The 21,477-nt window shown below is 38.2% G+C and overlaps 1 protein-coding gene across 6 annotated transcripts in view; it reads right to left on the bottom strand.

The window, feature by feature from the left end:
- Positions 1-426: 426 nt before the first annotated feature.
- Positions 427-21,477, bottom strand: part of MRPL42 (mitochondrial ribosomal protein L42) — a 49,154-nt gene continuing 28,103 nt past the window's right edge. For 2 of the 6 annotated variants that reach the window (XR_673546.5, XR_673545.5), the window contains exons 6-7: positions 15,279-15,414; positions 12,824-13,884 (exon numbers count right to left, since the gene is read on the bottom strand). Coding sequence is in view for 3 of the 6 variants with exons in the window: in XM_509266.8 (XP_509266.2) it covers positions 15,369-15,414 (46 nt within the window). In the remaining 3 variants the exon portion in view is untranslated. Of the gene's footprint in view, positions 1,243-12,823; positions 13,885-13,933; positions 15,415-15,449; positions 20,397-21,477 lie in introns of those variants that run through there. The other 4 variants (XM_509266.8, XM_009425995.4, XM_054664605.2 and 1 more) reach the window with 3 other exon arrangements.

Below are 21,477 nucleotides of genomic sequence, written 5' to 3'. Positions count from 1 at the left end.
CAGTGAGGCCAGATTGAGCCACTGCACTCCAGCCTGAGCAACAGAGTGAGATCCTGCCTTAAAAAAAAAAAAAAAAAAAAAAAAAAAAAAAAAAAAAGCTCTCAAATATATACATTTCTGAGTATATTATGTGTAGCTACAGGTAGGTAGGTAGGTACATGGATGACAGATAGATTCAGCACAGACATCTCTCTTGAGCTCCAGAGTCATAAATCCATCCAATTACTTCTTGGATATCTCCACTTGGAGTAACCTACTAATATCTCAAAGGTAACTTGTTAAAAACTGAAGACATTTTCTTCTTCTCCAGTATTCTTTATTTCTATTACTGGCACTACTCACACCTGACTGTCCAAGCAAGAAACTCTGAAATTATTCTTAACGTCAATGCTCTTTAACCAGAGACCACCAGGAACACACCTCTAGTTAAACAAGTTGAGTTTATTACTCATTGCAGCAAAGAAGAACACACAACATAGGGAACCATGGGGTGTCTCAGTATGAGAGTGTTTAGAAGAACCTAGTATAGAATTTGGGATTGGGAGAGGGTCTAAGGAAACGGGTTTGCTCCAGATTGGATACTATCAGAAAGAAGGAGAATTTCATGATTATCTCAATACATCTTCTCTATAGGGAAGGCAGACTAGAGCTGGGACAAAGCTGTCACTGGTAAAGTAGCAGTTGCTCATTTTAGCTGAGAGGGTGATTTTTGGTATTTTCTGGATGGCACCATGACCCTCTTTTTGCCTGTGCTTAGACAAAATTACAAAGTGGACTTGTTTTTTCTCACTTTATTAAGGTTTCAGAGTCATCTTGTTTAATGTTGGTATTCTGTGAGACTTATGCCCAACAGGAAAATAACATAGCCTAGCTGTGAATGCCAAGTCAGCTTTCAGATGTCAAGAGCAGCTTTTCTCCCCGCTTTTTCATTAATCACTCTCTGCCATTCCGTGTAAATTAGTTGCCAACCCAGGTGCAGTGGCTGACGTCTGTAATCCCAGCCCTTTGGGAGGCCGACGCGGGTGAATCACTTGAGGTCAGGAGCTCGAGACCAGCCTGGCCAGAATGGCGAAACTCCATCTCTACTAAAAATACCAAAATTACCTGGGAGTGGTGATGCACACCTGTAGTCCCAGCTACTCAGGAGGTTGAGGCACGAGGACTGCTTGAATCCAGGAGGCAGAGGTTGCAGTGAGCCGAGATCACACCACTGCACTCCAGCCTGGGCAACACAGCAAGACTCTGTCTCAAAAAAAAAAAAAAATAGTTGCCAAGGCCTATTAATTTTTACTTCCTATGTATCTCTGGCATCTCTTGGTCCCCTCTTCTCCTTCCTTAATCCAGGCCATTATCATTTGTCAGCTGAATGACTCCATCAGTCACTTAACGGTGTGCCCAGCAGGCCATCGTGCTTCCGTTCCAGCCCATCCTCCATGGTCTCCCTGTAGCCAGAGTGAAGGCTCTGAATGCATCATCCCCTGCCAAAAATCTTCTTTGGTTACATTACCAGCTGTGTTACTAACATTTAAATGGTAAAATTAAAAATCAGTGAGGTTAGCAATGAAAATAAACTTTTCTCTTTTCTCCCGAAAAGGAATCAAGAAGGGTGGAGAGTGTATCTGCAGAAGGAATCAGCTGAGTTTGGAGACTATTTTGATATCCTGATTCCCTCTTAAGAAATGATGACTCAATGCAAATCAACAGGATGACATGACTGCTAAAAAATGTAATGCATTATTGGCACCATTCGTAAAAGTATACTGTCCACAGTAAAAAAAAATGTTGTCCTGGGTAATACATTTTAAGAAATATATCATTAAAAGCATGTGTCTAAAGGAGGACAACCAGGATAAGGGAGAGTTCTGGAAACATGTCATATGGATAATAAGAAAAAATAAAGCTTAAAGAAAAATAAGAAGGAATATGACAAATATTTTCAAATAGGAGTAAATTTATTTCATATAGATTCAGGGGGAGAATCAAGTCTGAGGATTATAAACCATAAGCAGACTGATTTCCACTCAATATAAGGAAACACTTTCCATTAAAACTGTCCAATAATGGCCAGGTGCAGTGGCTCACGCCTGTAATGTCAGCACTTTGGGAGGCCAAGGCAGCCAGATCACCTGAGGTCGGGAGTTCAAGACCAGCCTGGTCAACATGGTGAAACCCTGTCTCTACCAAAAAAAAATTAGCCAGGTGTGGTGGTGGGTGCCTGTAATCCCAGCTACTCAGGAGGCTGAGGCACAAGAATCGCTTGAGCTTGGGAGGCGGAGGTTGCAATGAACCGAGATCGACAGAGGAGACACGATCTCAAAAAAAAAAAAAAGCAGAGAGAGAAAACTGTCTAATAATGGAGTTAGGTCCATGGAAACATAGTGAACTCCTAGTTACTAAAAGAATTCAAGAGAAAGCTGAATAATATTCCAGAAAGTACACTATAAAACAGGAGTTGGCTGGGCATGGTGGCTCACGCCTGTAATCCTAGCACTTTGGGAGGCTGAGGCAGGCAGATCATGAGGTCAGGAGTTCAAGACTAGCCTGACCAACACGGTGAAACCCCGTCTCTACTAAAAATACAAAAATTAGCCCGGTGTGGTGGTGGGCACCTGTAGTCCCAGCTACTCGGAAGGCTGAGGCAGGAGAATCGCTTGAACCTGGGAGGCGGAGGTTGCAGTGAGCCAAGATCGTACCACTGCACTCCAGCTGGGGTGACAGAGCAAGACTCAGTCTAAAAAAAACCAGGAGTCATTGAACTATCTGTGACGAAAGGATAGTTCTTTAATCCATTGTGGTCTAGTACTTTTATAAATTATAAAATGAAACTAGTAGAATGAAAAGAAACATTTTTTTAAAGCCCCAATTTTTAATTATGTTAATGGATATAAAATTAAATTTCAATAAATAGAATTGGAACACACATAAAAGGGAAAGAGAAAAAATTATTTAAAAACTTTCACTGAAAATGTGAATTTAAGATTAATATAGAGATTTCTGTAACAATTTTTTGTCATTCTTCAATTATAACTGAAGATTATAATTGAAGTAGTGATTCTGTTTATTAGACCATTAGATATACTTTGAATAAACACAATGCATATTAATATTTAAAAGTTTTTAGGTCAAGCGAGGTGGCTCACACCTGTAATCTCAACACTTGTGGGGGCCGAGATGGGAGGATCACTTGAGACCAGGAGTTTGATACCAACCTGGGTAACACAGGGAGACTTGGTCTCTACAAAAAATAAATTTGCCAGGCGTGATGGCAGACACCTGAAGCTCCAGCTGCAGGCTGAGGTGGGAGGATTGCTTGAGCCCAGAAGTTCAAGGTTACAGTGAGCTACGATTGCACCACCGCACTCCAGCCTGGGCAATAAAATGAATGAGACCCTCTCTCTCTCAAAAAAAAAAAAAGTTCTAAATGTCACAAATGAGCTGGTTTCTTTCTCGTTGAAATATGTAATACAGGGTAGATTGACAATAATGCTACTTTCATGGATTGATGTATATCTAAACTGTTTCCATGGTTTTTAAAAAAATATTATTCATAAGATGAAACCAGATTTACAAAGGGATAATGGTCGGAATGGGAAAAAAAAGTTTTTAAACTAATTTCAGCATACTCAGAATATTCACTTTTAACTTTTATCCAAAATGAAGCAAGTGGTGTGGTATTTTCAAAATTCATTTTTAATCCTTCATTAGTTGCCAGTTAGAACAATGTATAAGCTTATAATTAAATTTAAATCCTCTTTTGATGACATAAATGGATTCCAGATCTATGAATCTGCCGTATGTAGACATTCTTTTGTTGGAAAATAAAACTTAAAAGCATTCTATCAAGTTCACAATAGTTTGATTACTTCTTACAGATGTGCAATATCAAGATAATCACCAACTTCAATGACAATTGTTAAATTATGGAACATGTAATAACAATCTGTAGCAACTCTGGTCTTTCAAGCTTCTACCTTTTGCTTTTGCTCTTTGATTTTATCTGCCGTTAAAAAACAAGTTGCATTCCTGCCTTGTATGAAAGAATTCTGAAGCTATCAGACTATCTTCAGATAACTGATGGTAACTCTAGCTGGCCAATTTATATCTTTATTTCATTTTATTATTTTATTTTGAGGCAGAGTTTCACTCTTTTCATCCAGGCTGGTGTGCAGTGGCACAATCTTGGCTCACTGCAACCTCTGCTTCCTGGGTTCAAGCGATTCTCCTGCCTTAGCCTCCCGAGTAGCAAGGAATACAAGTGTGTGCCACCACGCCCAGCTAATTTTTGTATTTTTAGTAGAGATGGGGTTTCACCATGTTGGCCAGGCTGGTCTTGAACCTCTGACCTCAGGTGATCCGCCTGCCTCGGCCTCCCAAAGTGCTGGGATTACAGGCATGAGCCACCGCACCCAGCCCAATGTATATCTTTATAAAGCTGGGACCAAACTGGCTTCTTGCAGCAATAATTAAATGTTCAAATATGCTCAACAGAACTTTCCCTCTAGATAATCATCGTATCTCTAAATGTAATCACAGTTGTTTGTTTTCCAAACTATTACATAAAGAGAACAATCTCAAACTTATTGCATTAGCCTTTACACAAGTTATGGTCTTTACTAAGTCACTGAACACACTGTACAGTTCAGTTGATATGCTTTTTCTACCAAGACTTTTTCAAATAAAGATATAGTAGGTTGATTTACATTCTAGGGCAAGCTCCTTAATTTAGGTAATTATTCCGGAATGTTCTCTTACCACTGCTGCTATCCATCCAATTGTATTCCTACACAAAGCTTCAAACCACATTTATTAACAAAGTAATTTATTCCACACTTTACTGTTGTTTAGAGTTAGCTGTTTGTTGGCAATGAAGTGGAAAAAAGAGAATCTTCCTTCATATTACTATCATATTCAAATAGCATATAAACTAATTGCCATATTAGTAATATCTATATATTAATGGTACATCAAACCAATTGCAAGAAAAGGTAATTTATTAGCTTTCTTTGTTCTATGGGTTGATCTTCCTGGATATTTCAAATTGTTGTGTGTTGGTAACTGGTAATTGAAGTACTTTCTTTGCCACACAGTCTCCCAACATTTCTAAGAATCTTTGATGCTGATTATTATTAAGACAATTATTGTCTATATATAAGATTATTGTCTTAATTGCATTTTTTAGTTTTAGCAATCTAAAGTTGCTTACTTATAAGATGTCTAAAAAGCATTAACGTTTATTTGTGAAATAATGAATATCTGTGCTTTCAGTTTTTTAATTACTTAGGTTTTTCTTTCAAAGAGATCTTCTGGTTTTGGACTTATCTCTTTATGTTCTGTATTTAAATGTTGATTTAGTTTTGATTATTTTATTGCTTCATTTGCCAGAACTTCTCAGCAAATAACATGTTATGGTTTTCCCATGTCTTCATTTATGGCTAAAAAACTGAACTCAGTATATGAAGAATTATATTTATGAGTAAAACTAGAACAATCTCTTGGTTTTCATTTATTCAGAATCGCTTTTATTGTCACCATTAGGTTTACTAATACTGTTGCATTCAGAAAAGGTAAGTCTTTTCTTGATAAGAAAAGCCAGTGAAGTTATTTTGCCATCCATAACATGGTGTTAAAGATAAATGAAACAAATTACCCCAAACCTTCACATCGATTGCATTCCCTGCCTGAAGCTTTCTCTCCTTTCTCTTTAAACAGATCTAATCTTAACACTGGTCCCCCATAAAAATATTTCCAGTGCATATATCTGACAAAAGATTTATCCAAAATATTTAAAGAAATATTATAACTTCAATCATAAGAAGAAAAAATAATGAGTAAATAGATGTTCCATATCACATATTATCAGGGAAATGCAAATTAAAATAAATGTGATGTGGATGAGCTGTCTGAGCAGAGAAAAACACAAAACAAGTGAGACACCACTACACACCTTTTAGAATGGCCAAAATTCAGAACACTAACACCAAGTGCTGACAGGGATGTTGAGCAATAGGAACCCTTATTCACTGCTGGTGGGAATGCAAAATGGTACAGCCTCTCTGTAGGACGGTTTGGTGGTTTTTTACAAAACGAAACATTCTCTTACCATTCAATCCAACAATTGTGCTCTTTGGTATTTACCCAAAGGAGTTGAAAGCTTAAATGGACACAAAAACCTACACATGGATATCTATAGCAATTTTATTCATAATTGCCAAAACTTGGAAGCAATCAACCAAGATGTCCTTCAGCAGGTGAATGGATAAACTGTTGTACACCCAGACAATGGAGTATTACTCGATGCTAAAAAGAAATGAGCTATCAAACTGTGAAAAGACATAGAGGAAACAAATGCATATTATCCAGTGAAAGAAACCAATGTGAAAAGGCTATATACTTTATGATTCCAACTATATGGTGTTCTGAAAAAGGAAAAACTTACGGAGACAGTGAAAAGACCAGTGGTAGCCGGGGGTTAGTGGGGAGGACACGACGAAGAGGCAGAGCCAAGGGTTTTTAGGACAGTGTAGACTCTGCATGACTATAAAGAGGGATACATGTCATTATACCTTTGTTCAAACCCATAGATTGTACAGCAACAAGAGTGAACCCTAATGGAAACAATAGGCTTTGGGTGATAATGATGTGTCAGTGTAGGTTTATCAATTGTAACGAATGTGCCACTCTGCTGGGGTATGGTGATGAGGGAGGCATGGGGGAGGGGAGCACTGAGGATATATAAGTTATTTCTGTACCCTCCTCTCAATTTTGCTCAGAACCTAAAACTACTTTTAAAAACTAAAGTTTTTTTTTTTTTTTTTTTTTCAGGAGATGAGGATCTATGTTGCCCAGGCTGGAGTGCAGTGGCTATTCACAGGTGTGATCTCACTACTGATCAGCACAGGAGTTTTGACCTGCTCCACTTCTGACACTCCTTAGGCAACCCTGGGTCCCAGTGACCCAGGAGGTCACTACATTTATGCTGAACTTAGTGCAAACACCTGATTGACATAGCTCACTACAACCCAGAACTTCTGGACTCAAGTGATCCTCCTGTCTTAGCCTCCTGAGTAGCTAGGTCTACAGGCATGTGCCACTGTGCCTGGCAAAAAGTCTTTTTTAAGTGCTAAGAAAAAAAAAAGAGCAAATGATTTGAACAGATATTTCACCAAAGATATGAGTGCCCAACAAGTACCTGAATCAAAACTTAATGTTATTGATCATCAGAGAAATGCAAATTAAAACCATCAAATTATTACTATATATCCATTAGAATGGCTAAAACTAAAAATATTATCAAATGAGGGCAAGAATATAGCAATTGGAACTTTCATTCATGGTGGTGAGAATATAAAATGGTACAACCACTTTGCAAAAAGCGGTTTGGCAGTTTTTTTTTTTTTTTTTTTTTTTTGAGACGGAATCTCGTTTTGTCACCCAGACTGGAGTGCAGTGGTGTGATCTTGGCCCACTGCAACCTCTGCCTCCTGGGTTCAAGGGATTCTCCTGCCTCAGCCTCCTGAGTAGCTAGGATTACAGATGCCTGCCACCACACCCAGCTAATTTTTGCATTTTTAGTAGAGACGGAGTTTCACCATGTTAGCTAGGCTGGTCTCAAACTCCAGACCTCAAGTGATCCGCCCACCTCCGCCTCCTAAAGTGCTGGGATTACAGGTGTGAGCTACCACGCCCAGCCCCCCAGCTCATTCTTAGCTAACTAGTGTGTGTGAAAAAGGGACAGTGTTAAAATATATATGGTTTAAACTGATAAGGAAATGATCAGTTGTTGAGCTTATCCATGATTGCTAATTCAGGTAGAGATGGCTTGTAAGTAAAAGTGTTCGGGGCTGCTTACGGGAAGAAAAAATGAAAGTTAGGGATTTCCTTTGGATGCTGGGAAACAAAACTCCAACTGGGTTCTGACAAACATACCATGTGCATTGTCCTGTGGAGACATGACAATGTAAACCCATAAACAAATCGATTACGTTTTGGTGACAACTATTGTGAAGAGAATGGCCATAGTATTTGCTGCTTCTCCTTTTAATAGGTAGCATCTCTCCTCTCACTCCCTTGAATCTGAGATAGCCTTATGAAGTGATATTGTGTCAGTTCTGAGACTAGGCCTCAAGAAGCCTTGAAGCTTCCAATCTTGCACTTTTTTGTTTTGATACAGGTGCTTGTTCTGTTGCCCAGCCTAGAGTGCAGTGGCACAATCATGGCTCACTACAGCCTCAATCTCATGGGCTCAAGCAATCCTCCCATCTCAGCCTCCCAAATAGCTGGGACTACAGGCATGCAGCACCACCACCCCACCCTCCCCACCCCCAGCTAATTTTTTAAAATTTTTTTGTAGAAGACCAGGCGTGGTGGCTCACACCTGTAATCCCAGCACTTTGGGAGGCTGAGGCAGGCGGATCACCTGAGGTGGGGAATTCAAGACCAGCCTGACCAACACGGAGAAACCCATCTCTACTAAAAATACAAAATTAGCTGGGCGTGGTGACTCATGCCTGTAATCTCAGCTACTCAGGAGACTGAGGCAGGAGAATCGCTTGAACCCAAGAGGCGAAGGTTCTGGTGAGCTGAGATTGCGCCATTGCACTCCAGCCTGGGCAACAAGGGCGAAACTCCATCTCAAAAATTTTTTTTTTTTACAGATGGGCTCTCACTATGTTGCCCAGGCTGGTCTTGAACTCCTGGGCTCAAGCAATCCCCCAACCTTGGCCTCCCAAAGTGCTGGGATTACAGGTGTGAGTCATCATGCCCAGCCCCAATCTTGTACTCTTGAAATCCTAAAGCCATGTGAATAATCCAGGCCTAGCTTGCTGGATGATGAGAGACACAGTCCCCCTAATGCCCCAGGTGACAGTCACTCAATACCAGACATATGAGTGACACCATCTAGGACTAGCCAGCCTCAACAACCCAACTAGTGACCTCAGCTGCATGGGCAAGTCCAGCCAAGATAAGCTGAGCTGGATCCAGACTATAAGAATTACCTGGAAGAACGCAAACTAATGAAAGATTGTTGTTTTAAGCCAATGAGCTTTGGGGTGATTTGTTAATTGGCAATAGATAACTGATATTCAAGGATTCATCCAAAGTTCCCTTAAAAGATAGAACCCATTAAGTCATTTTAAACACTTATAAGCAAGTTATTAAATCCTTAAAAGAAACTGAAAGTTTCTAAGGTATACTGGGTTGGAAAAAGGAAAAGAAAAAGAAACTAAAAGTGAAGGCTGAAACTGACAAGTAAGGAGTTATTTCTCCCTGCAAATGTAATCAGAAAATAAGGTGGAGTGTCTCTGAATGCATAACTAGAACAAGGAAACAATCTAATGGTTTTAGTAGTAAATATATGATTTCAGGGGCACATCCAGTGGAATGATGGAGTCAGTGCACAACAACTTGTAAAGACCCAGTCATGGAAACTGGCAAACATTACAAGTTAGAACCAGTTGTTAAATCTTCATTAGTACATCACTGGACACATCTATTGCTAAAGGCACATTTCATCAGTATGTATATGCATAAATATACATATAAGATGTCCTTAATGTTTAAAAAAAGACATTGGTTGGTTCTGCCACAATCTGTGATCTTGGGCAAGTCAATTAGTCTCTTTGGATCTGTTTCCCAAATCAGTCCCCAAAAATCATCTTAAAGATGTCTTTCAGCTTTATGATTCTATCTTCTATGCTCTTATGGTAATTACACCTGGATGCAGCAATTGAAAAGTCCAATGGGATCAATCCAAATTGCCACACTTAACCATGTTACTGACTACATATATTACTCATCAAGACAATTATTCAAGTAAGTGGCATAATAGTAATCCAATGTACTTTGCATTATGAGTGAAGAAGAGACTAATTTTGACTAGAGGGGAAAGAAGGGATGGTCATAGCAAGATACTTTGTCAATCAGGAATGAGGGCTATCTTTGAACCCACAGTGGCTTGAACTCTATAGGTGCTTAATAAAATTTGCCGAAAAGATTACATGCTTAGAGACAACATTATAAAGAAAAGACATTCTTGGCCGGGCGTGGTGGCTCATGCCTGTAATCCCAGCACTTCAGGAGGCCAAAGCGGGTGGATCACCTGAGGTCAGGAGTTTGAGACCAGCCTGACCAACATGGAGAAACCCCATCTCTACTAAATACAAAAAATTAGCTGGACATGGTGTTGCATGCCTATAGTCCCAGCTACTTGGGAGGCTGAGACAGGAGAATCGCTTGAACCCGGGAGGTGGAGGTTGCAGTGAGCTGAGAATGTGCCACTACACTCCAGCCAAGGAAACAAGAGCAAGACTCTGTCCCAAAAAAAAAAAAGAGAGACATTCTTGCTGAATTGAAGACTCAGAAGAGGCTGGGCACAGTGGCTTACCCTTGTAATCCCAGTATTTTGGGGGGCCAAGGTGGGCAGATCACCTGAGGTCAGGAGTTCAAGACCAGCCTGGCCAACGTGGTGAAACCCCATCTCTACTGAAAATACAAAAAATCAGCCAGGCATGCTGGTGCATGCTTATAATCCCAGCTACTCGGGAGGCTGAGGCAGGAGAATCGCTTGAGCCTATGAGGCGGAGGTTGCAGTGGGCTGAGATCATGCCACTGGCCACTGTACTGCACTCCAGCCTGGGTGACAAAAGTGAAACTCCATCTCAAAAAAAAAAAAAAAAAAAAAGACTCAGAAGTAATCATAAGGTTCTACTTGCTATTCTCACATGTAATTGTGAGACTCTGCCTCCATTTCTCCATCTAAAAACAGGAGCTCATTTACAAACAACATGACAAGAATTCAAGCAGTCATGGCTGTGAAGCATTTCTGCAGAAGGATATGCTATATAAGTATGAGGTTGTTACTAAATCAAAATGAATGCCTTTGTGCAAAACTAGAAAGCACATTACATATTGTTCCTGAGTATTCCTTCCCAGTGCATTCAAAATATTCTCACATTCACAAGGTTAAACAGCACATTAAAAAATAGTAGGAGGCTGATGGCTGAGCTCAATTGGGAGTATCTTTCTTTGGTGTTAGAATGTTTGAAAATTATTTTGGGAAGACTATGAGCAAGTTATTTTGAACTTCTGGGGAAAAAAAAAATCTGAAGAAGCATTCCCTTTGCCTAAAAGCAAAGGAGACATTTATTTATGCCTTTAGCAAATAAAATAGTTTGCTTACTACCAGTGTTTGTGGGCTGATATTCAACTTATCTTCTGGAAATTTTAAAAATACACATTGAAACTGAAAAAGTATTCTTTGAGTAAGGGTTTACCTGAAGTGCCCAGAACCATCCAAAATGATGGCACATTATATCTTTGTTTTTTTCTTAAAAATTTTTGGAATCTAATTGAAGATGCCTCTTAGAATATGTGGAAACCACACGTGCTATCTTGCATATCACTATCATTTCAGTTCTAATGCTATTAGGTGTTTAGCTACAGGCAAGTAGAATTAGGGCATGATGTGACAGACTGTAATGAGTTGCTGAGAAACTACATACTCTATCCCCAGGAAAACACATATTCTCAAAATTCTACACAATTTCAGGAATTTCATAGATGCCCCTACCCCAAATCCCATTCATGAAATCCTTAGCTTAAAATCCTGTGCACTAGAGCAATGTATTTTATAAAACCATATTCAGATGCCTGTGAAGCAATGAATGTGCTAGGCAATGTTAGGCGGTAGGAACAGTGATACACGTAGTCAGGGTCCCTAGAAGTCATGGAGCTTATAGGCTAGTAGGGGATATGGACATTTACCAAATAATCACACAAAAAGATGCCTAATTACAAACTCTGATTAAGTGCTATGGAGAGATATACAGTGTTGCACGTAACAATAGAATCTAAAGAAGTTACATTTTAGGGGGCATATAAACAATGTTGTGCAGGGGAGGTAGAAGAAACACATTATGGTAAAGGGCTGCAAGGAAATAAGCCCATAATAAGGCCTCTTATAGGTTTAAGCTAGGACCTGAAACTTGTATACTTTATATGCTTTGAAATGAGACATATATTAAAGTGGCTGATCAAATTAAAACATTTTCCAGTCTTTGCCTACTAAATTGATAAAGACTTTTTAAAATTTTAGTAGAACTAAAGAGAAAATATTTCCATATACTGATGTTAGGAGTATGCAGTTTAGGCCAGGCATGGAGGCTCACACCTATAATCCCACCCAGCACTTTGGGAGGCCAAGGTGGGTGGACACTTGAGGTCAGGAGTTCGAGACCAGCCTGACCAACATGGTGAAACCCTGTCTCTACTAAAAATGCAAAATTACTTGAGTATAGTGGTGCACACTTGTAATCCCAACTACTTAAGGAGGCTGAGGCAGGAGAATCACTTGAACCCGGGAGGTGGAGGCTGCAGTGAGCCAAGATCGCACCATTGCATTCCAGCTTGGGCAGAGCAAACCTCCATCTCCAAAACCCAAAAAGTATACAGTTTAAACCACTGACTTTAAAAATGTACATAAACATGGATGCCGGACATGGTGATTCAACGATTGCACTTACAGAAACAAATCTAAGAAAATAGTAATGATCTTGCCAGCTTCTGATGAAATTATAAGAAAAAAAAAGAAGAAATAAATTTTAAAAAAAAATAAAAAAAGAAAATGGTAATAATCCACCAGGATGTTAATAACAGCATTATTTACAAGATGGAACAAACAGAAACAATGATTTTGTCTAACAGCAGGGAGTTAATTAAATTATGACAAGCCAGATTATAGAACAATATGCACCCATTAAATCAGAGTACTTAATGATACGGAAAAAATTCCTATTAAGTGAAAAAAGCATTACAAAACAGCATATATTATGAGCTCTATTTTTATTTTTGAAATATATTTATGCAGAGAAATACAAAATGTTAACAATATTATCTTAAAAAAAAAAATAAGGCTGGGCACAGTGGCTCACACCTGTAATCCCATACTTTTGGAGGCCAAGGTGGGTGGATCGCTTTGAGCCCAGGAGTTCAAGACCAGCCTGGGCAACATGGCGAAACCCCGTCTCTATAAAAAAAATTAAAACAATTAGCCAGGCATGGTAGCACACATGTGTAGTCTCAGCAATTCGGGAGGCTGCGGTGGGAGGATTGCTTGAGCCCAGGATATTGAGGTTGCAGTGCAATGTGATTGTGCCACTGCACTCCATCCTGGGCGACACAGCAAGACCTTTTCTTTAAAAAAAAAAAAAAAAAAAATCAGTTTTTGCTATTGGTCTACTCAGAATATTCCAGCACTTAATTTCACTATTACCATTTATTCTACTAGTCATTCTCAACTAATGAACATCCAAATTCTCTGCTAATTAAGTGCTTTTAAAACTCACTCTTGGGCGAGATGTTCAAATTAAGCCCTGGGTGAGAGTGCCCTCTGGTGGTTTCCCAATAATGCTTGAACAAGAACTGTGTAGTGAGTTTTTCATGAAGCTAAATGTATTTAAATTAAAGAAGCATCCCACTTTACGAATTTTAAAATGTCTGCAAAACAGACAAATAAGTAGATCTTTCATAAAATGTTACTGATGGTGGATAACAGGTTCTTATCCCTGGGGGACGGGGGAGGAACAGAGGGCAGGTGATGCTGGTGATGGACTATGTGCTTATTTAGCAAAATTAAAAATCAGCAACCCATGAAAAGCAAAATCCCAGAAAGCACAGTGTTAATCTATACTTCCAGTAGAATAAAGTCAAAGTTAATTCTCCAAAGCACTGACACATAAGTATGTGGATGTGGGCATCTTGGGTAAATCCTTATTTAGCAGAGCTTTGTACTCGGAAGAAAATCTTCATCATCATATTTTGATTTTTCTCTTCTTTCTACATTTATAACATAGCTAAGAATTTGTAGAATTTTGGATATAAGTCAACCTGAAAGAAAACCAAACATTTTTCAAGAATACACCATCGACAAAGCTGGTAAATATTTCTGATTTATCAAGTTCAATCAAACTTGTTTTTTTAATCTTTCCAAATGAAATTTATATTAATGGAAAAAGTAAACCACTTAACAGAGGGTCACCATTATTAATTATTTCCTTTACTCTCTATTCCTCACACTTCACTGGCCACTTGAAACTTCTAGAGTTCCTTCATTAAAATAACTAGATCAAACAATAGACTTTGAGAAATTATTTTTCATATCAATTTTACAAATACTGTATCACAAACATTCTACAGTACAAATTTAAATAAAGCAACTTTCTACCTTATTAAAAGATTCTTCACCTCCTAAATAGAAACTGAAGGGGAAGCAACGCTATTAAGGATCATACATAAGCTAATAGAGGCAGCAGAATTATCTATTAACATTTTCCTAACACTATTCTAGTGACCTTAACATTTTAATCACAGAGCTGCAGCTGTTTGCATGTGTTCTAAAGCTAGCATAATCTTTAAGACAGTCAGGAAAAAAAACCTTCAAAACAAATTACATAATATTCTATCTAGAAAAATTTCCAGGAAAGCACATTCTTGGGTGAAAGAAAACCACCCCTTTGTCATTGTGATGCACTGAAAAAAAGCTTTGGAGCCTGATAGTTTGGCTCCTGGCTCTCCCACTTGTTTGGGTAAGGTTCGAGTCACTGTAAAATGTAATTATACTCCCTTTTCAAAGGATTATTTTGAGAATTTAATAAGAATCGATGGAAGGGGCCTAGCAGATAGTAAAACCTGATTAAAATATCACTAATTTAATTATTTCCTAGAAGCCAACTGAAACATCATAACATTTATTTTCTTGGTAGACCTTACGAGTTTATTCTCAAAGGCAATTAAAAAATCTCCTTCAGGAAAGCCATGCACATTTTTATTAATCATATTTATACTACTAACAATGCTTGGCTGATGATTAAAAATACTTAAATCACAGTAGACACACAAAAAGAGATGTTTCTCAACTTATCGTAGGGTTACATCCCAATAAACCTACTATCAGTTGAAAATATTGTAAATTGAAAATGCTAGCCTGTCTTAAATATGCTCAGAACACTTACAGTAGCCTACTGTTTAGCAAAATTATCTAACACGAAGCCCGTTTTATAATAAAGTGTTGAATTTCTGATGTAATTTATTGATGTTCTACTGAATATGTATGGCTTTGGCACTATGGAAAAGTCCTAAATTGGAGACCGCACATAAATGAAACACTAAAATCGAAAAAGAAGAAAGAAAATAGGTTTCTCTAAATGAGAATGTCAAATCCAGAATTACTTTATATAAAAGTACACATTCTAATATATGAAAAGATATTTTATCATTATTACTTTACTATATATTACTGAATACACCAGACTGCATTTTCTCAAATGGCAAATGAGGCACATTTCTCTTTGATTCCCCCAGGAACCTCCGCATCATCTGTCTTTTGGGGGATTCAGATTCTTACGACATCTGTGATACCTTGAAAAGAAGAAAATACTTGGAATAAGATGATTTTAATAAAAATTATTCCTGATAAAAATCTAACTTCTATGATTATTTTGCTATTGGAACTATTTTTTTAAAAAATCAATGAAACTACGTATCAGTCATTTCTTAGTAATAAACCACATTCTCCCATTGTGAAAATTTGTTTTCTTTTCTTTACCTAATCATTTTTTTTTTCTAGAGACTGGGTCTTGCTTTATTGCCCAGGCTGAAGTGCAGAGGTTATTCATAAGCTCAATAATAGTGTACTACAGCCTCAAACTCCTGGCACAAGGGCTCCTCCTACCTTACCCTGCCTAGTAGCTGGGACTACAGGCACACCACCACACGTGGCTAAGTTGTTGACTATTAATTAAATTAAGCATTTGAAACAGTTTTCTTTCATATCTTGAGGATAATTTCAACATGGTAACCCAGATGACTGATTTTGATAAAAACTAATGGTTTTTTGTCTTAGTAGTGAAGAAATATCACATCTGGTGACATTTAGGCTTCCAAAACATAAAGAAACATCACATCGTGAACATGAACGTGTTCTGTTAAAAGTTTTATTTACAAGGGGCTATTGTCCTCTAAATGGAGGTCTCTATAAATGCAAAATCATGTTTTAATATAAAATAAAACTAGTAATATGTCTGTGGAAAAATGTGTAATGTCATGCAAAATGGAGGGACTGCAAATCAGAACAGTGAGGAACCTTTTGTTTTTGAGATCACAAACATGTTAAAAATCATAATGCCCAATCCAAGCACAGGTGTGGTGAAATTAGCAGTATGAGACCCGACTGGTTAAAAGTATAAACTTTTACTTCAAAATACTTTTGAAAAGCAGTATGGTAAGATGTATCAAGAAATATTCATAATTTTTGACCTAATAATTCCTCTTCTAGCACTCTGTCCCAAAGGAATATAGAAAAAGTAGTTAAAATATTAAGGAAGAACACAGGAGAAAATTTACATATACAGTATGATGATAACCATGTAAAAATAGGCAAACTAACAAAACTTATGTATAGATATAGAGAAATGAAATGCATTGTCAGCAGTGATAGTTTTTGAGAGATTTCACCATGGAGAATTCTTTTTGCTCCTCTGCATTTCCTTATTTTCTTTACTGATTTAAGAAACATTTCTGCACAGAGTACATGTGTTTTTGTGATGAGTTACCTTCAAAAATTTCCTTCTGGTCAGATTTTGGCAAGTTGGTCACAAGTTAATTTTTGTTTTCAATTTTTTGCTAATGTGGAAATTCAGTTTTATACTATAAATGGTAAGACATGTACCCTGTGATCTTTAGTTGTTGTGATTAAGATATCTAAAGCATTTTTTTGCTTCAGGTTTCATATAGGCAACTTCCTGATACACTGATTTTATTTTTGAAAATTTGCAAAATACAGGAATTAAGTTGAAATGAATGAAGTACAGCTGTCTATACTAACATGGAACAGTAAGCTGTCAAAAAATACACACAGTAAAATACCATCTGCATAAACATTTCTACATGTACTTATGTTGGCATAGAGAAAATTCTGTTTTTTTCTAAAAGGTTCCATTGACATACCAGATAATCAAGGTTGTACTAGTACAATAGTGTCTCTGAAAGGCATTCTCTCAAAGCAGGGAGAACGGTCATCAGAATAGCGGTTCTAGAAGGAGTTTGGGAAGTCACTAACCTCTTGAAATTATTTGTAAAAATTTTGAATAGGTGTTTTTCTGGGCAGTGCATTCAAAACTTTTATCAGACTCTCAATGAAGTATGAGACCTTCAGAATGCTAAGAACTATCCATTAAAAGTGTCATTCAGCATACACTGTTCAACTATATTTACTACTCAAGACTGAAAATGTTTGAGACTCTGATAGCCATAAACTGAACAAAGTCAAGTTCTAAAATATGCTCAATAAATGTCAAATAGCATTTACACATATCTTATCATGCATGATTTTTAATGTGCACTACAATCACTAGCCAAAAGCAAGCACCTTAATTTTACGATGACCTTATTCTATCATCCAGATTGGGAACCTTGCAGACACTATTAATTAATATAAGAGTTAAATTGAGATTGCTCCTGGCAAACCAAGTTATATTGTTACACTTCTTAGATTACACAATGACTCAGTGACATCTGGAACACTGGTCTACAGCTCTTAACCCAGAAAACTTTTACCTCCTGGTTCATACTAAGCTAGGTAATCAAATCTGTTTCCTACTGATGGAAGTAGCTAATTTTTGTTGTCTCCATGGGAAAATATTAAAGTAGTTTCTTAAATAAAGTGGTACTATTATTCATGCATTTGTAAGATTGCCCTATATTTCAGAAATTTAGAATTATTTTCTCCTTCCTGCCTGCCTGCCTGCCTCCCTCCCTCCCCCCACCCCCTCTCTTTTTCTCTCCTCCTTTCTTTCTTAGAGTCACGGTCTTGCTCTAACACCCAGGATGGAGTGTAATGACACAATCATAGCTCATTGCACCCTCAAGCTCCTGGGCTCAAGTGATCCTCCCATCTCAGTCTTCTGAGTAGGTAGGACTACAGGCATGCACCACCATGCCCAGCTAATTTCTAAAAATCGTGGGGGCTGGGCACAGTGGCTCATCCCTGTAATTCCAGCACTCTGGTAGGCCAAGGTGGGCAGATCAATTGAGCCCAGGAGTTTGAGACCAGCCTGGGCAACATGGTGAAACCGCATCTCTACAAAAAATTTAAAAAGTAGCCAGGCATGGTGGTATGCATCTGTAGTCCCAGCTACTCAGGAGGCTGAGGCAGGAGAATCTCTTGAACCTGGGAGGCGAAGGTTGTAGTGAGCCGAGATCAGGTCACTGCATTCCAGTTTGGGTGACAGGGCAAGACCCTGTCTCAAAAGAAAAAAAAAAAAAAAAAAAAGTTATTATGAGAATCAGAATCATTTATCCATTTTAAAATGTGTGAGCACCTACTATGTGTAGATCCTAATGATTCTGTAGTACACAAAACAAGATAAAAATCCCGACTTTCATGGATCTTACATTCCAATACAGGAGATAGGAAAATAAGATGAATAAGCTGGTCAGGGAAGCCTTCATTGAGTAAAAACCTGAAGGAAGGAAGAGAGCTAGCTTTACTGATAACTGTGAGAAAGAGTGTTCTATGCAGACAAACAGCAAGTATAAAAGCCCTGAGGTGGAGGGAAGGACATGTTCAAAAGCAAAAAAGAGGCCATGTAGCCAGAATACATGAACAAGGAAAAGACAGTAGGGCATGAGAGCAGAGAAGTAATGCAGGACCAAATCATGTAGGTAGTTGTAGGCCTAGAGTGTTTCTGAGTGAGATAGGAAGTTATTTGAGGATTTTCAACAGAAAAATTACAAGAACCAGTGAAGAGAGATTATTTGACTTTTTCTTTTCCTGAGTGGACGCCTTTTTTTTTTTTTTCTTGCCTGATTGCTCTGGCTAGGACTTCCCCAGTACTATGTTGAATAGGAGTAGTGAGAGTGGGCATCCTTGTCTTGTTTCTGTTCTTAAAGGAAATGATCTCAGCTTTTGCTTGTTCAGTATGTTGGCTGTGGGTTTGTCATAAATGGCTCTTATTATTTTGGAGTATGTTCCCTCAATGCCTAGTTTGTTGAGGATTTTCATCATGAAGGGATGTTGGATTTTATTGAAAGTTTTTTTCTGTGTTTACTGAAATGATCATATGTTTTTTGTTTTTAATTCTGTTTATGTGATGTATCACATTTATTTATTTGCGTATCTTGAATCAGCCTTGCATCTCAGGCAGAAAGCCTGCTTGATCATGGTGAATTAATTTTTTGATGTGCTGCTAGATTTGGTTTGCTCGTATTTTGTTGAGGATTTTAGCATCCATGTTTATCAGGGATACTGGCCCATAGTTTTGTTTTTTTGTTATGTCTCTGTCAGATTTGGGTATCAGGATGATGCCGTTTTTGTAGAATGAGTTGGGGAGGAGTCCTTCCTCCTCGATTTTTTGTTGTTGTTGTTGTTGGGGGAATAGTTTCAGTAGGATTGGTACTGGCTCTTTGCACATCTGGTAGAATTCAGCTGTGGATCTGTCTGGTCCAGAGCTTTTTGGTTGTTGTTTTTTTATTACTGATTCAGTTTCAGAATTCATTATTCATCTGTTCAGGGTTTCAGTTTCTTCCTGATTCAAACATGCGAGGTTGTATGTCTTCAGGAATTTGTCCATTGCCTCTAGATTTTCTAGTTGTGTGCTTGAAGTGTTCCTAATAATAGTCTCTGAGGAATCACTTGAACCTGGGAGACGGAGGTTACAGTGAGCCTAGATTGTGCCATTGCACTCCAGGCTGGGGGACAAGAGCAGAACTCCGTCCCCACCCGCCCCCAAACCCCCCCCCAAAAAAATAGTCTCTGAGAATCTGTTGTATTTCTCTGGGATTGGTTGTGATGTCACCTTTGTCATTTCTGTATTACTTTTAACCTGGCTGTCTTTATTTTTAAAGTGGATTTCTTATAGGCAGCATATAGTTGGAGCTTGCCTTTTTTTTTTTTTTTTTTTTTTACCTAATCTGACCTCAGTGCCCTATCTCATTTCAACATCAAGCTATTTCAAATGCTTTATCCCTCAGTTTTCAGCACTTTTACTCTTCCTCTGCTATTTGCTCTTATCTTACTTTCTTCATGACATTTTACTTTTTTATATTCACTTTGAGTATCTACTGTCCCTCTTAGCACAACTGCATATAATTATAGTTTATTAGGTATCTGTTAATGTTATATTTACATTTTTAGGTGACTTTTTTTGGTTAAATCTTCTCTGGAGTATTTTCTCTTTGTTAAGGATGTTGTCTGGGCGTGGTGGCTCATGCTTGTAATCTTAGCACTTTGGGAGCCCGAGGTGGGTGGATCGCTTGAGGTCAGGAGTTCAAGACCAGCCTGGCCAACATGGCGAAATCCTGCCTTTACTAAAAATACAAAAATTAGCCGGGTGTGGTGGTAACTGCCTGTAATCCCAGGTACTCGGGAGGCTGAGGCAGGAGAATTGCTTGAACTCAGGAGGTCGTGGCTGCAGTTAGCTGAGATTGTGCAACTGCGCTCCAGCCTAGGTGACAAAGCAAGACTCCGTGTCAAACAAAAACAAAAACAAAAAACCCAAACATCTGTTTTGTAATTTTCCACAATAATTCTAACACAGTATCCTTAATACAATGTATGGGTATTAAATGATTGTCTGATGGAATACTATCTCACCTAATTGTCTTCACAGCTTCTTTAAGGTGTTCAGTTCCTCTTTGAAATGGTACTTTATGGAAGTTTTGAGGATGCACTGGTAAATTTCCCAGTGATTCTTGGAAGTTTTATTTCCAGAGTTCAGCTACCAGGTTACATGGGTTTATCCATTTTATCTAGGTGGGTCACAGGTGGGTTAAGATGTTCCTCATTATCAGATTCTTAATCAAGGTCAGCAGATCCTTAATGATCCAGAAGTGTTGCCCCACTTCATTCAGTTTTGAAGCTACCTGAGTCTAATTATTGGCCTCACCCAAGGTGGGTGAACTGGGAGTGTAAGTTGTATGACTCTAAAGAATCAATGCTGAATAGGCCAGTGGCTAATAAGTATCGTTGATTAGATTATCTCATGTCTGAAAATCTGAAGTGTTTACTATTAAATGTGTGGGCCAGGATTACAAGCTTGTAATCCCAGCACTTTGGGAGGCCAAGGTGGACAGATTGCTTGAGCCCAGCAGTTGGAGACCAGCATGGGCAACATGGCAAACCCTATCTCTCCAAAAAATACAAACAACAACAAAAAAATCAGCCAGGTATGGTAGTATGCTTCTGTAGTCCCAGCTACTTAGGAGGCTGAGTCTTTAGTCTTCCTTAGTTGGCATGAAAAAAAATCAAGTCATAAAGTATTCCTTCTAATATAATCTTCCTAGAACACATCATTTGAGCAATATTATTATTGTAGGACTTTTTTCTTAGGTCAGCTAAAGACACATAACCACAAAAAATTAGGCTCACAGACAATTTGAAGGGTGAGGAAGGACAGGGTTTATTGGGTGAAAAGGAAAAAACTC

This window comes from Pan troglodytes, chromosome 10, assembly GCF_028858775.2.
Source record: "Pan troglodytes isolate AG18354 chromosome 10, NHGRI_mPanTro3-v2.0_pri, whole genome shotgun sequence".
NCBI lineage: Eukaryota > Metazoa > Chordata > Mammalia > Primates > Hominidae > Pan > Pan troglodytes.
This window is presented reverse-complemented; position numbering and strand designations above follow the sequence as displayed.